General features: G+C 43.7%; 1 protein-coding gene across 1 annotated transcript in view; it reads right to left on the bottom strand.

Annotated features, from left to right (window-relative positions):
• Nucleotides 1-984: 984 nt before the first annotated feature.
• The window catches only part of BBX (BBX high mobility group box domain containing), a 57,581-nt gene continuing 41,395 nt past the window's right edge, over nucleotides 985-17,170 (bottom strand). The window contains exons 11-13 of the mRNA XM_054384463.1: nucleotides 5,417-5,614; nucleotides 4,604-4,796; nucleotides 985-1,072 (exon numbers count right to left, since the gene is read on the bottom strand). Of these exons, the coding sequence (XP_054240438.1) occupies nucleotides 985-1,072; nucleotides 4,604-4,796; nucleotides 5,417-5,614 (479 nt within the window). The remainder of the gene's footprint in view (nucleotides 1,073-4,603; nucleotides 4,797-5,416; nucleotides 5,615-17,170) is intronic.

A 17,170-nucleotide genomic window follows, 5' to 3' on the forward strand; every position in this document is an offset into this window, starting at 1 on the left:
GTTTTACAGGAAAAGTTTCACCAAGTCACTCAGGTCTCTATGCAAAAACATCAAGGAACCCTTCAAGGCATGAAAGACAAAGTCAATTATCTGCAGCATTTGCTTGTCCATACACCACTCCTTTTGTCTGTTTTTTCTTTTTTTTTTTTTTCTTTCTAATGCACGACATCCTGGTTATTGAAAAACTAAATTAAAAAAAAAGGAGAAAAAAAAAAGCAACAACCAAAAAAAAAGAAACAAACCCCAAACATAGCCTGTCAAGAAATTGTTTTCCCAGTAAACTCTACCACGCCAGTGGCAAATATCAAAGTGCAGAACATCTGGACCACATGGCTGCCCAAACACCGCTAACAATGGTACATCTGTCCAGGGCCTGCCTTGAGTTCTCTGGAACAGAGCTTTTTAAAGTCATTCTACAATATAAACGTAGGCATAACCTATTAATATAAACCATCTTAGAACTTAAATCTTCATGTACAAAAATGACTAAGAATATCTAATAATAACTAGTGCAGTGCGTCAGTGTTTTCATTTTTTTTTGTTGGTTTTTGTGTGTGTGTTGTTGTTGGTTTTTAAACTTTCATTTAGAATAACTAGGTATTATATGAAACTAGTTGCCATACTCTCCTGGTTGGTAAAAGAGATGCTGTGTGAGCTAACAGTAAAGGCAGCCTTTTTTTTTTTTAATCACACCAACCACCTATTAAACTGTTTAAAAGCCTTCAACAGAAAGCAAGCTCTAGGATCATTCCACTTCTGTTCATTAAAAAATAATTAATATCACCCTCCTACATACTGGGTTCCCGATTTGAGGACCTGGCCCAAGTTGCTAAGGTCTGGCTTCCAGTGAATTCTGGGCCACTCAGAGCAATAAGCACTTGCTTGCAGTCTATAGTTTCCATCCCATGGACTGACTAGCTTCCCTTGGTAAAGACAAGGCTAGGAGATTAGGTAAAGCACAATGTTTTACAATAAAGTGGAGCTTCACTGGTCAGCGCAGGAAATAAGCACTGGAGCCTGAGACATTTCATTTGGCTGTCCATCATGTGGGAGAGGAGTGGCCCTCTGACTTCTGCAAAAGAAGAAAAGAAAAGCCACCCATCAGTAGATATTAGATACTGGATATTAGATATCACCTATCATTAGATATTAGATATTGGGTATTAGATATCATCCATCATTGGAGAGTAGGAAAAATTTCCTTACTGAAAGAATGGTCAGGCATTGGAATAGTTTACCCAGGGAGGTGGTGGAGTCACTGTCCTTGGAGTTGTTCAAGAACCACAGAACGACAGAATTGTTTTGGTTGGAACAGACCTCCCAGATCATCGAGTCCAACCTTCAACCCAACACCACCTTGGCCATTAAACCATGTCCCAGAGTGCCATGGCCACACCCTTCTTGAACACCTTCAAGGGATGGTTACTCCACCACCTCCCTGTGCAGCCTGTTCCAATGCCTGACCACTCTTGCAGCAAAGAGATTTTCCCTAATCTTCAACCTAAACTTCCCGCAGTACAATTTCAGGCCATTTCATCTTGTTCCATCACCTGATACTAGGAAGAAGAGACTGACTCCCCACCTCACTCCAACCTCCTTTCAGGGAGTTGTAGAAAGCAATGAGGTCTCCCCTCAGTCTCCTCTACGGACATGGCACTTTGGGACATGGTTTAACAGCCATGGTGTTGTTAGATTGATAGTGGGACCGGATGATCTGGGAGGTCTGTTCCAACCAAAACAATCCTATGATTCTATTATTATTTGGAGGAGGGTAGGTACTTTTATCAGAGCAGAAAGATTGTGAATTGGCCTGTGATACGGTTTAACACCTGGCATTACAGTATCTGCTACTACAGATGCCCACACACCACTGCCACAGGCTCTTTTCAGAGTTACGCCAACAAAAGGAAGACAATATCCTCAGGACAATCTGCGACACAGTGGAAAGGCAGGCAAAACCAAGATGTCACAGTATTTGAAGGCACAAACCAAAATGCAGGGCTCTAGAGTGAGTTCAGAGTGCACCAGTGCTGTTACTCATTTTGCAAGGGAGTGGCTTCAGCCCTGGGAAGCAGAGAGTAGAGGTCATGTTTGGCAAAGGAAGGTGAATGCACAGATACACGTGTCATGTTCATGCAAGCCATCAGCCAGCTTTTGAGCAGTATGGAAATGCACTCATCAGCAGAGATGCACACGTTGGGATGACTCCAAGCTTCATGACTTAACACTTCATCAGCCCAGCACATCATCTCTTTCATTATTCCAGCCGTGTTCATTTAAAAATGATCCCCTGGCACAGGGATAGAAAATAAAAAAATATAAATAAAATGCACCAAAATTTGGTGCTGGAAATCAATTATTGTGGCAGATGGACTCGGGAGAGCTCCTTTGCAGCTTGTCTTTTAAAATACACACACAAAACATGCCACCTCCTGTTACCTAATCTCACAAGTCTATTTTTATTCCTGGATGTGTCATCTGCAGTGATGAAAATCTGGGGCCCACTTCTTATTTACACCAAGGCCACTTTACCTCACTCTGGCCCAGATGAGACCCCAGCAGAACTGAAGGTACTGACCTGCTTTGCACAACTGGAGTGCAGCGAAGCAGCCTTGGCATAAAATGCAGCTCAAGATGCCAGCGCTGAACTGGGGCATGCACAAGATAAATAAAGCTAAACAGAAGCCTTCCAATGAATACCATGCTGCTCCTTCCAGACAAGGTCTAATTACAGTCAGAAAGGATTTTGGCTTCCATGGCCCAAGGCTATTGACATTATTTAGTAGTTACAGTCAGACACCGAATAAACACGTCAAGTAGACCTTTTCTCATTTCTAGCTATTTGCAAATAAATGAATCACAAAAGACAACAAAGAGTTGACCAAGTATAAAATAGAGGAGCTTCTACCCCATTAGATTTAGCTTTTTGTTTTGATCTCCATTTGCCAAGTTTGCCATGTCTAAATTTCTGCTGGAGATGTGACCTCCCCTATTGTCATTAGCTTCCCTGGCCAGGGGGATGGTTACAAGCTGGAATTGGCAACTGTTGCTGGATATTTGCTGGTTTGGTGCTTTCAGGTATCATGGAAGATGCCGCATTGTTCTAGCTGCGTGATGAGATGACAAAAGGTGGGAGGGGAGGAAGAAAGACACAAGCAGAAGGCTATGCCAAACATTAGCTCATTTCAATAGTAACAGGTGGAGGACAAGAACTCTGAGAGGAACAAAGAAGGCAAACCCACAGCAAAGCAAACCCTGTCACTCTTGCACAATTCTGGTCAACATAAATGGAAATCAATGAAACCACAAGAATTTAGTGAGAGCAGGGCTTAGAACAGCGCTTCTCCAAGTCTCACTTTGTGGCTTATGACCACAAAAGGTGACAGAAATGAGTTCAGCCTTTTGCTGTCTTGATAGCAGACTAATTTGTTTTGCAAAATGGGAAGGAAAGGCTGGGCTGACTGCATTGTGAAAGCTCTTCTCACCCCAAGCAACATGGCTGAAGTAAGACAACAGCTTTTGCAAAGAGGACTTAGTGAGCTAGGTTCACCTGACCTTCTTTAAGGCTTGTGAGCTTCTAAAAAGCCTTTCAGTGTTTGATGCACAGCCTGAACACACAGGACTGACTTGGTTGATGGGGGCCACGAGATGAACAGTAAACATCTCCAATAACCTGCAGCATCAGACACCACCACTGGATAATTAAAAGCCAAGGAGGACTTGCTTTCATTGGTTTCCTCCCACCACAGGTCTAAGCATGCAGTATCTGACAACCTGATCTAGTTGGAGGTGTCCCTGATCACTGCAGGGGGGTTGGACAAGATGACCTTTGAGGCTCCCTTCCAACTTGAAGCATTTTGTGATTCTATGACCGTGCTGAACCGATCCGACAGTCCAAAGTAACCTGAACCTTCTCCAACTTCCCTGTGTGGGATCATAGAATCACAGAATGTTAGGGGTTGGAAGGGATGTCTAGAGATCATCTAGTCCAACATCCCTGCCAAAGCAGGCCCACCTAGGGCAGGTGGATGGCCTACTCAGTAACTGAGAGGACCAACCCAACCTAATGTGACTTTCCATCACCCAGAGTTGTTCTTTCACGTGGCATTCTGCAGACGCTTTGCCTCCTACACAGCAAAGTGTCAAGACTCAAAATAACAGCTTCCTTCAGCCATCTTCATCATAAAAAGTTGGGCTGAAGGTGTATGAGATTCCATCCAGTCTTAGGTCACTGAAAAATGGAAATGAGCATTCAACAGCTATTATCTAAGGAATGGCATCTGAGACTTGGAAACCATCAACCATTAGGATCTCAAAGACCTCTTTATGTAAGTTTGTGTTCCTCAGGAAACCTGTTTATATCCAAAAATTGGCAGGCCAGCTTACCAAGGAGGACCATTTTACTGACTACTGACACAGACTGCACTGTCATTTAGGTGAAGACTTAACACTGCTAAGCAAGTGGCATAGCACAGACATTCATAGAAAGCTGTGAAAGAGGAAACACAGGCCAAATTAAACGTTCTGCAATTTAAATGATTTCTCAACAAGCTGGCAGCCACATAATATTCACTTAGACAACAAGGGGAAAAGCGAACCATACCTGTGTACATTTTCCATGGCTGCTACTTCTGCCAGAGCAGCTAAACTAAAAAATGCAGACACTGCTGGCATATCTGATGTAATACTATGATTTTCTTCTGCCTCTGCACTTCTGGAGCATTCACTGTTGCAATCTGTTTCTGCACTTGATGTTTTTTGAAGAGTACTTTGTGGCAGCTCTTTTGGCTTCTCATCTGCAATACAAGAAAGATAAGCTTGGAAATTTAGCTCTTAAATTCCCAGCAGGCCACCGAGATACCGACTAGCCTGGTGTAAAGAGAATCTGTACCTTTATCTTTACTGCAACCTCCCCTGAGCCAAGCTATTGCCAGAAGCACAGTACAAAGGTTTATAAAGTAGCTGACTGATCTTGATTCAACTGAGTTTGATCTTTAGGTCAAGCAATAAAATTGTTGTGTAAATTTCAGATACAGAAGTTCTGAAAGGACTCTCAGGCTACAGAATCACTTTTTATGTCCTGTAGCTAGGTGCAGTGCAATTTCTTTGCTGGACAGGAAATAAATTATGAAAGGTAACTGCTTTCCATTTCTCTCTGTATCAGCTCTCGGTTCTTCCCAGAGAAATCTCCAGGCAGACAAGACAGATTTGGACTTTCAAACAAAAAAACGTTGGCCACAGAGTGGCCATAGAGAGTCCATAGACTCACTGATTTCCTGATTGATGGATACCTGTATTTTTAAGAATGGTCTTTCTAAGCAGGTATGAAACCAATCCAGCTCAAAAATACATCCCTGGTAAGTTATTCCAAACATTCTCCTACCAGTCAGTGTAAAGAAAATTCCCATTTCCTTACCCATTGTCCCTCCTGCTGGTGAGACTCGACCATCTGCTGTTCGGACAAGATGTGTGATCTTAGTTTTTCTTGCTTTCCTTTTCTGGCTGCCAACTAAAGGCTCATGCATCATTGCTGGCTCTGGAGTGTTTAGGGCAGATACAGAAATTTTATTCTTCCAGGCAGACTCACTGGAATTTCTGTCTTCTGAGAGTATGGCTGGAAAAGGACAAAACCACAGTTTTACATGTAGAATAATTCAGTTATTAGCTATGCTCATTCTCCATTTTGCATCTATTTGCATAAAGCTTCCCTCATAGATACTCAGAGCATAATGTTTGGTAAGATACAATCCAAATGCTGCAGATATTTGCAGAAGAGCAGCATGAACTCTTAAAGATATCTCAAGGGGTTCAAGTTTCTTATATTTCTAAAGGCAACTGTGAGATGGGCAGCAGCACTTCCATGAAAGCAGGGTATCAAACAATTTGTACAAAACATTCCACAGCAGAAGATGCCAGCAAGTAGCTAAGAGACAAAATACATTTTATCAATCAAAGGTCCTCATGTGAGCTTAATTCTCCACAGTCACTCTATGTCAATCCCTCAAAGCAGAGGGAAACAATTCCTGTGCAAACAATGAATATTGATCTGCTGGTTGACAGCTGAACATGAGCCAGCAGTATGCCCAGGTGGCCAAGAAGGCCAACAGCATCTTGGTTTGATTCAGCAATAGTGTGGCCAGCAGGACTGCAGAAATGGGCACTGGTGAGGCCACCACTTGAATCCTGTGTTCAGTTTTGGGCCCTTCACTGCAAGAAGGATATTGAGGTGCTGGACCATGTCCAGAGAACGGCAACAAAGCTGGTGAAAGGTCTAAATCACATGTCCTCTGAAGAGCAGCTGTGGGAACTGGGGTTGTTCAGCTTGGAGAAAAGGAGGCTCAGGGAAGACCTCATTGTTCTCTGCAACTCCCTGAAAGGAGGTTGGAGTGAGGTGGGGGTTGGTCTCTTCTCCCTAGTATCAGGTGATAGAACAAGATTAAATGGCCTGGAATTACACCAGGGGAGGTTTAGGTTGAAGATTAGGGAAAATTTATTTGCTGCAAGAGTGGTCAGGCATTGGAACAGGCTGCACAGGGAGGTGGTGGAGTAACCATTCCTGGAGGTGTTCAAGAAATGTGTGGACATAGCATTTTGAGATATGGTTTAATTGCCATGGTGGTGTTGGGTTGACAGTTCTTTTTCAACCAAAGCAATTCTGTGATGCTATGATAGGTTTAAGACTCATTTGTTCACTTTCTGGGTGGCAGGACCAGCCAAAATTACACCCACACAGCTCAAGCTGGAATGTAAATAACTGCTCTTTCAGAAGGCCTCAGCAGTGGCCAGGATCAGTCTCCCACCCCCAGACTTGTTTTGCCACACAGGAGCAGCAAACCCCCCAAACCACACACAACAGCTGAGCAGTCTGCATGACCTTTGTTTTCCCTCATTTCAGTGTGGATTCACTGGGTATCTGTTGTTTGCTCTGTAGATTTAATGAGCTTCCTATTCCAGGCAACGGCTGATACTTCACCTCTGTCATTTGCTAGCTTCTCCAACTGTTAATTGCATGAGGATGTGGACTGGGTAAAGAGAATCTATGAGACATCAGATCTTGTTAGCTGTTGCCTTTTGCTCTTTGAAGTGGGAAGGGGCTTTTAAATGCTTTTATGGCATAAGAATACAAAGAGATCTAGTATATATCTGTAAAAACAGTCAGAAATGTTCCAAACCTTAATTTGTTTATGTTCTTAATTCGCCTTCATTACCTTCTCTTGTGAAACATTCTGGAACTTTTGTGTGTTCTTTATTTTGAAAAATAGAAGCAGTTTGGATGAGCTTTTCTCAGTTTTAGCTACAGCTGCTAGCCCTAAAACTTGGCCTTTGTAAAGGGAACAAGAGAAATCACAAAAAAAGATCAACCCTGGAACAATCCAATTAAGTGGAAGCACAAATGACTGCAAATGTGACTTTAAAGTAACTCATCTGGGCTAAGGGTGAGATGTTCAGATAAGCTTATTGCACTGAGACCGAAATCTTAATTAGAATGTGTCTAATTAAATGCACAGCTTTCTCTCTAGAGTTCTTATTTGGGAATTCATGAGTGTTGATTATGTATTAATGTAATGGTTTGGTTGCAGTCCAGCAGTAGTTGTTAATTCTGATTTGAGGATTTGCTCTAATTACTACTTTGACAGTGCTGTTTAATCCCAGTTTGATTGAGTTTAGAACAGCTTCAGTCTTAGGAATACAAATCACGTTTTTGTTTTACATTTAATGAAAACAATGTGCCCTTGCGGCCGAGAAGGCCAATGGCATCCTGATGTGCATCAAGAGAGTGTGGCAAGTATGTTCCCCTCCTCCCTACTCTGCCCTAGTGAGGCCACATCTGAAGTACTATGTCCAGTTCTGGGTTCCCCCATTCAGCAAGAACAGAGACTTGCTGGAAAGGGTACCGAAAAAGGCTGCACTGTGTTCCAGAGGGCACAGGAACATCTCTCTGATGAGGCAAGACTGAGACAATTGGGGTATTGTAGCCTGGAAAAGAGAAGATTGAGGGGTGATCTCATCAATGCTGATCAGAACTTAAAGGGTAGGTGTCAGGAGGATGGCACCAGTGGCAGGACAAGGGGTAACAGGCACAGACTTGACTATAAGAAGTTCCATCTAAAGATGAGGAGTAACTTCTTTAACTTAAGGGTGCTGGAGCCCTGGAACAGCCTGCCCAGAGAGGTGGTGGAATCTGTGTCTCTGGAGACATTCCAAATCTGCCTGGCTGTGATCACGTGTCACCATCTCCAGGTGAACCTGCCTTGGCAGGGGGAGTGGACTTGCTGATCTCCAGAGGTCCCTTCCAACCCTTATCATTCTGTGATTAAGACATGATTTCAAACAATAAACAACACACAATAGACAAAAATTAGATGCAAGACAGAAAGTAATTTCCTCAGTGATGTCCATCTGTTAGGAGTGACAGTTGCAGAGGTTTAATGGTCTTTATGGAGATAAAAAGTGGAAGCCTAGCAAGGCAGAGCATAGCTTCAAGTCCCCAGTGCCTAGGGAACCATTTCACCAAGGAAGCGATGCCAAACACACTCCTAGTGGGAATTGCAGCTCTTCTGATAATGAGATGCTGCTACAATCTGGCTCATGGAGTGAGGTAGCACAGGGAGCTGTAGCAAAGGCTGGAAACTAGCTGACAAAGCAGCAGATGGTCAAGTCAGGTGGATGGGAACAGCTGCCTGGATGAGATCTACAGCATGAATCTCTGCTGACCTAGCCCTGTTCCAGTCTGGATGTATGCTAAGGATGTAGTGGCACAGAGCTGCTGGCTCCCTCTGGGTTGGAGGCCCTAGACAATAGGGCTTTCTCGGCAGAAAAAACCCCTCAATAACCAACAACAGAAAAAAGGTCAATTCTGATAATTTTCTTCATTTTCTGTTCTTTGTCAAACATGTGCTTAGGCTGTATAGACTGATGTGTGTGTGAGAGAGCTGGTGGAGGAGCAGTATCAGGCAGTCAGCTCTACCAGGTACAGGAGATTGTGCTCCCTCACACACCAGCTCATGTGCAGACTGGTGCATATGTCCATCTCCTCTTCTCTTGTTATGGTGCAAAGACCAGAAAATTCACTCAGATACTCAAACCACACATGGGCTCAGACAACATGACCCAATCACATCAAAATTTGCTCTCACTGTACTTCTCTTCATTCAAAACATAGACACACACACTTTTCAAGACAAAACATGGATCCAGCATGACCTCTGCTGACAGCAACCCTTCCAAGTGTCTCTTCTCCAGCTTTAAGAATATCCAAGCATTTTCCTCCAGCAAAATAAACTCCATAAAAACCCAAACCACCACAAGCATAGGCTAACCACAAGAAGAACTTGAAATTCTCCTTTAGTGTTCAATTCACTAAATCCTTGCCTCTTTGAACTGAAATAGTGGGCTGAGAAGAACCTCCTGAGGTTCAATAAGACAAAGTGCAAGGTCCTGGAAGGCTGGGGAAGGACTGTTCAGAAGGGCTTGTGGTGACAAGACAGGGGTCAATGGTTTGAAATTGGAGCAGGGTAGATTTAGGTTGGACATCAGGAGGAAGTTCTTCACAATGAGAGTGCTGAAATACTGGAACAGGTTGCCCAGGGGTACAGTGGAGGCCCCATCCCTGAAGTAACTCAAGATCAGATTTGATGTGGCCCTAGGGAGCCTGATCTAGTTGAAGATGTACCTGCTGACTGCAGGGGAGCTGGACAAGCTGCCTGTTGAAGGTCCCTTCCAAGTCAATGCAATTTGTGAATCTGTGAAATGATGCTGGGATTCCCAGCTTGAATGCTGCAGAGCATGGGACAGGAGTTCAGGGCCACACTGCCCAGGAACTTGTGAAAGGATGAAGTAAGATAGGCAGCACCTGCTGGCTAGGTGCATGGTGCCCACCAAGGCCATACCCATGCTGTGAATTGCTGATCAATACTTTCCTTCAATGTCACTTCACAGTACACCTAAGAGCAGGCAAGACTCCAGAGTTTTTCCCCTTTGTATCTCAGAGAAGATGCAATTCCCCACCAAAAAATCTGATGATTTCTACATGGGGAGGGTGTGTAAGACTGGCAAGTTCCTTGCATTTTTACTGCAATCTTGGGAGGAACTTATCAAACTGGCCCTCCTCCAGCAAGGGCACAGACACATCTCAAATGTTTAGACATGATGACATTATTCACATGCTCAACTTCTAAGGACATGCCTCTGTGTTGTGCTGGAAGGAGACCAGAGTGCTCAACACTTGCCAGGCTTGGATCTCTGATCATGGTGCACACTTCAGTTGTTATCAAAACAGCCTGGTTTCTTTTAATCAAATGGAGGTTCTGACACTGTGTTTAAGCCACATTTTGTATCTGTAGATTTTAAGATATTTATAATTTTTCTCTATTGTGTATCAAACAATTTTGTTCCCTTGTTTCCCTTTTTCTTGCTTTCCCTTTCCTTGTGTCTTTTTTTTTTTCTCACAACCTCAAAACCTTTTCTTAATTCTTTAAGCACACATTTTTCTTACTATTTTTTCTATTAATAATTCAGGAAGAAAAATCTGAATGGTGCCAAATAAAAGCTATGTTAATGTATGATGCCTTTTTCACACCAATGTGGAAGAATGGAAGAAGTCACTTCTCCCAAGTGACTCCCACAACTTGTTTGTTGTACAAATCCAGTGAAACAGAGCAAGTAATTTCAAAATATTTGCACCACTGAATGCAGCAGAGCTGGCAGAGCCTGTAACCACAGAGGACAGAAAAAAACAGCATCAAGAAAAGAGGAAATGACATGACCAAGCCTTAGGGAAAGATAATAAACAAAGATAGCTGGAGGAACTGGACATAGGGGTAGTAATTTTATTATCTTAGAGATGGATATGGATGAGGAAAAAAAAGTAAGAAATTCATGACGCTACCTTAGTAAGCAGAGCCAGAGAAGCTCTTATACACCACAGTGACAATGTAGGACAGAATTCCACTGTGGAAGAGCTAAGGAACAGCCTGGGAATGATTTGTATAATGTGGACAACATTACTATAGAAGAAACCAAAACAAGACAAAACAACCCAAACAAACCAACAAAAGGCCTGGGGGAGCTAGCTGAGCTATAATCCTGTACATACTGAACACTTGAAAATGCTCCTCAGACTTGTGAACATGCAGGACCACAATACTGTTAGGAAGAAAAAAAACTTTGAAGAGCTACCAGCAGGACAGTGGACAGACAAGTCCAGGACATAACTTAAAAATCTGTTCAAGTTATCCTCAATCTGAGGCAGAGAGAAAGCTGCTGAAGATTTCTACAGAGAAGGGGCTAGTTTAGGTTAGTAGTTCTGAGATGTGGTGCAGAAACAACCTCTTGCAGTCTGCAAAGTTCGAAACAGCAGGAGACCACAGGGAGAGGAGATAGGGCCATGGATAAACGCTTTTGCAAAGTGATAAATGACTATGGTCTCTGATAGGTTGTCCAGGGAGGTGGTGGAGTCACCATCTCTGGAAGTGTTCAAGAAATATGTGGAAATGGCACTTTGGGGCATGGTTTAATGGCCACGGTGCTGGTAGGTTGATGTTGGACTCAATGATCTTAGAGGTCTTGTCCAACCCAAACAATTCTATGATTCTATGAATCGTGTGGACATGGTGCTTTGGGACATGGTTTAAAGACTATGGTGGTCTTAGGTTGATTGTTGGACTTGATAATCTTAGAGGTCTTTTCCAACCCAAACAATTCTATGATTCTATAGAGAAGCTATGGAGGTAAGAGCATGGAGAGCTATGAGCTGTGGAAGATCAAGAGTTCAGGGCCAACTGCAAAATTGTCCTTGCTTTGTCAGCTCTGCAGCATGCCTCAGGGAGCAGGGAAACCATAATTAAAGGACATGCCAATTAAAACCAGAAGAGCATCATACTGCAATAAGGTAGCATGATCAGCTGGAGCCAGGAGCTAATGGAATCAGAGCAGACAGGGAAATAAGGGACCAAAGCAACCAGACTAGAGAGCTGAGCAGCCTCTGTCTAGACATACTTCCCCAGAGACTGGATTGAGACAGAAGGTGGCCCCAAACCTTAACTAAGCAATGCACCAGTACCTGTGTCCGGAACATTACGCTTCTCCTTTTTGTGCTTACATTTGCTGACAATTTTGTGGAATAAGTTCTTTTTCTTAGACTGGAATGAACCTACAGACAACATTAATAATACATACTTGTAATTAGCATGTTTTCAAAAGAGTACAACAATCACACTATGTCCTATACAACTGTAGATGCCCCCTCCCAGCAGGTGCTCAAGGCCAGGTTGGATGAGGCCTTAAACAAACTGGTGTAGTGCAAGGTGTCCCTGTACATGGCAGGGGGGCTGGAAACAGGTGATCTTGAAGGTCCCTTCCAACCCAAACCATTCTATGATTCTATGAATCTCTGAACTTCCCTTTCCACTACTACAGGATGCCATTCCATGGAGAAGCACAAAACCTGGCCTTCTGCCAGAATGGACTTTCAGCAGGCTGGACTTCAACTTGTTAGCTCCCAGCACTTGAGTGCACAGAAAGCTTGTTGGAGAATGATGACCTCAGGAAAGCTCAGCCATAGAACAAACCATTGGTTTAGCTTACTTGTTTAAAGTTATGCTCCCCTTTGCATGTGGACTGAGTTTATGTGCAATGGTGTAAACTTTCCCCACAGCAGCCTAACTGGTGCTGTGTTTTAGAACAGTGACCAAACCAGTGCTGGTAGCAAAACAATGTGTCACCCACTGCTGAACAATGCTCTCCTCCAGTGAGACCCCACCTGGAGTGCTGTGTCCAGTTGTGGTGCCCCCAGCACAAGAAGGACATTGAACTGTTGTAGAGAGACCAGAGGAGGCCATGAAGATGATCAGAGGGCTGGAGCACCTCCCCTATGGGGACAGGCTGAGAGTTGGGCCTATTCAGCCTGGAGAAGGCTCTGAAGAGACCTTAGAGCAGCCTTCCAGTACCTGAAGGGGGCTAAAGGAGAGCTGGGGATGGTTTAATGGTCATGGTGGTGTTAGGTTGAAGGTTGAACTCAATCATATTAGAAGTCTTTTCCACCAAAACAAGTCTACAAATCTAGCTCAAAACAGACCAGCCCAAAGAGGAATGAGACGTGCTGCTAGGTGACACGATGGCTTATAGCCTAACAAGAGGGTTAGGCTGCTGACTTGGAACCTGCAGCTGACTTGGAACAGGACTGTACCACCAGAAATACTGGCCTCCTCCACTCTCATCCTTAAAAGGACCCAGACACACACACTGGCCTCTGAGACACCACTGCAACCATGCAGTAACACACAATTAAGGCAACTCTACATCACACATCTGCAACTTACCATCACTGACAGGGCAAGAATGAGAAGAGGGTGTGGCACATGGAAGAAGGATCTAGTCTTAGGAAAGGAAAACCATTCATAGACACTAGGTGAACAGAGAGATTTAGCCTGGACATTAGAAAGAAATTCTTTACAGTGAGGGTGGTGAGACACTGGAACAGGTTGCCCAGGGAAGTTGTGGATGCCCCCTCCCTAGAGGTGTTCAAGGCCAGGATGGATGAGGCCTCGAGCAACCTGGTCTAGTGGAAAGGAAGGTGTCCCTGCCTATAGGAGGGGGGTTGGAACTAGATGATCTTTAAGGTCTCTTCCAACCCAAATCCTTCTATGAGTCTATGAGTAATATTGAAAATTGAGAGGAAACTAAAATCTAGCCAGAAATAGACACTGAATCCACAAGATTTTGTAGGTGTTGACTTTGTGGCTCACCACAGCTTCATTAGGTCATATTAACTCAGATTCAAGTGTCATTCTGCACATTTCACAGAGCTGGCCAAGCAGTCTTGTGTCAATGCAATAAAAATGCAAAACAGGGAAGGAGAAAGCTCAGGTAGGTTGAAGGAAAGCCCAGGTGAAAAAGCTGAGCTTTTCTGAAGACTAAGGTCAAACACTTCACCCACACCAAAGGCGACAAGTCTTCCCACAGCAGGTCCACAAGAAGACAGAGGCCGAGGAACACAAAATGATGACTCTTAGGACTTCTGCCTGTAAAATTTTGTTCCCAAATGGAAAATACAAATACAATGACTTGAGTGAGGTCAAATGAGAAGCTGCCTCTTCATAAGGAAATTAAGCGTTTTCTTCCCTTTTAGCTGTTATTCTTGTGAGACAGTGACCACTGACACTGGAATACCCCTTAGTCATGAATGCACTGAAAGAGAAAATGGGCTAATAGCTGAACAGGTCAACGCAAGAAGGACACTAAACTGCTGGAGCAGGTCCAGAGGAATTTAATTTCAGGGTGTTGGAACCCTGGAACAGGCTGCCCAGAGAGGTGGTAGAGCCTCCATCTCTGGAGACATTCTGAACCTGCCTGGATGTGTTCTGTGTGACCTTCTTTAGGTGACTCTGCTATGCCAGGGGTGTTGGACTCAATGATCTCCAGAGGTCCCTACCATTCTGTGATTTCCCTGTGCATTTCTGCATCTCTCAGGAAGACAATGCTATGTTTTTAGGTCAAGATCTTTGGACTGTTACAGCACACAGTCTCCAGGCATCTGAACACTTTGAACTGAGACAACCCTTGCCCTAAGCTAAGACCAAGAGGAATGCCACAAAGAGGCACCCATCTTAAGCTGATGCTTTATTTCTAATACTAGAGGCCACAGATAAAAATCATTGACAATCCCTTTCCCAAATAAAGCACAGTATGCATTCCTTGCCTTGCCTTCCTAAAAGCAAAGCTTTAGTGACCTTCCCACAGCAGGAACTAGATGATCTTTAAAGTCTCTTCCAATACAAACCATCCTATGATTCTCTGAAGTGAACATTTCTTCACAGCTCAAGGCAGAAATAATGAGTATGCCTGTTGCTCATTTTTGCATACAAGCAGCTTAGTGACTCACTGCAGACGGCTGACTCCTGGGTGGTGGGATGTTTTGGCACATAATGCCATTGGGAAGAAGAAAAATAAGAAATCAGTCACAGCTCCAGCAAATGTTGGAGCAAGCCATCTGCACAGATTCAGTGTAGCTACATTTTTCAACCATTTTGTGATATTATTGTTGTATATGCACACCCCCAGTTCAAAATGCTTAGCACAGACTTTGCCAAAGCTTCTTCAATCCTGCTCCCATTGAAGAAAGAATCCCATTAATTTCTGTGGGAGAAGAATTCTCTCTCTGCTCCCTAGTATCAGGTGACAGGATGAAATAGCCTGAAATTGTGCCAGGGAAGGTTTAGGTTGGAGATTAGGAGAAATTTCTTTTCTGAAAGAGGGTCAGTCATTCTAACAGGCTGCCCAGGGACGTGGTAGAGTCACCATCCCTGGATGTACTCAAGAAATGTGTGGACATGGGACATGGTTTAATGGCCATGATGGTGCTGCTGTGTTGGACTCAACGATCTTAGAGGTCTTTTCCAACCTTAATAATTCTGTGATTGTGTGAATTTGGACAGTTTGGGAAAAAAAAACACTGCATAAATTTAATAAAGTTCAAATTTTTCTTTATACATGTGGATTAGAAACAGCTTTCATACTACATGTTTTTATCTAGCTTTGCATGAAAAAAAAAGTTGCTGAAGTGAGGACTGAACACGCGAAGTACAATGGAAGGAATCAGCAGGCACTGACTGACTCCTGTTCTGCTTAGGACTAGGAAAACATCCTGACAATCCTAGCTGTTTGGATTAGGTAGCAGATCTGGCCTCTTGCAGGTGGTGAGACTCTAGAACAGGTTGCCCAGGGAGGTTGTGGATGCCCCCTTCTTGGTGGTGTTCAAGGCCAGGCTGGATGAGGCCTTGAGCAACCTACTCTAGTGGAAAGTGTGCCTGACCATGGCGGAGAAGTTGGAACTAGATGATCTTTAAGGACCCTTCCAGCCCAAACCATTTTGTGAATCTATTTGACCAGAGTGTTTACTAAACCTACCCCTAGTGATTATTGTCTGTTTGGAAACACCCAGAGGCCCCAGCTACTAATAACAGTTTGTGCTGGACATCTGTTCTAATTACTTTACAGAGAAAGACAACCCCGAGGAAGCGCAAAGCAGCAGAAAACTCCCCACAAAACAGCAGTGCAGAGCAAAATTAGGGTTTGCTACATCCCAGCAGTCACACACCTGAGTCTTTATTAATCCTTCCCAGTTCATGCTCATCACATTGTAAGAGTAAGATGTTACTCTAGTTCAGTTTTCAGAATCACAGAATGACAGGTTGGACCTGACCCAAAGGACCACATGGTTCAACCTCTCTAGGTAATACATAGAGTTGAAATGAGAAGGGCCAGCACCCTGCCAAGCTGAGTGTTCAAACTGTCCATTGAAGGGGAACCATGCTTCCCTTGGGAGACAATTCCCTTGGGAGTCTAACTGTTCTCATGAGGAAAACTGTTCTTCAATGGTCTAAAAAACCTAATTTTGACAGTCTAAAAAATTTTTTTTGACAGTCTAACCCCCCACCCCCAATAGTTCCAAGAAGCCAGATCCACTCCAAATCGAGCTCTGTAATTTTGCACAAGATGCCATTTTCAGCCTAGCATGCAGACCTGTATGCCTAATGCCTCCGGAGGTCAGCATTCTCTGGTTTTGGACTCTCACAGCTCACAGGCAAGCCAACAGGATGAGGAGGCTGAAGGGCTGACTGCCAGTACATCCCAAATTAAATTGAGGATTCAGCTTAATGGATGTTTGGCTCAGCTGGAACAGTTTCCCTTCTAAGATAATAAGCTCGCTTGTATGCAATTTGGTTCAGGTCATTTCAAATTCACAAGCTGAATCTTCATTTTAAGCATCTTAACAAAATGAAACAAATTCAAATGAACCCACTGATGAACACAGGGAATCCCATCTAAACATAAAAAGGAACTTCCTTTAATTTAAGGGTGACGGAGCAATGGAACAGGCTGCTCAGAGAGGTGGTGGTGTCTCCATCTCTGGAGACATTCTGAACCTCCCTGGACATGTCCCTGTGTGACCTTCTCTACATGATCCTGCTTTGGCAGGGAGGTTGGACTTGATGATCTCCAGAGGTCCCTTCCAACCCCTACCACACTGTGATTCTATGATACATTTCCATGGAATAATTTATTTTTAGCAATCTTCCTTTTCCAAAAGAAAAATGGTTTATTTGGAAATTTTTCAGCTACTGAACTTGCCTCTCCAGAAAGCTGGAATGACTGACACAAGCTGACAGCC

Source organism: Indicator indicator, chromosome 1, assembly GCF_027791375.1.
Source record: "Indicator indicator isolate 239-I01 chromosome 1, UM_Iind_1.1, whole genome shotgun sequence".
In the NCBI taxonomy this organism is placed as follows: Eukaryota; Metazoa; Chordata; class Aves; order Piciformes; family Indicatoridae; genus Indicator; species Indicator indicator.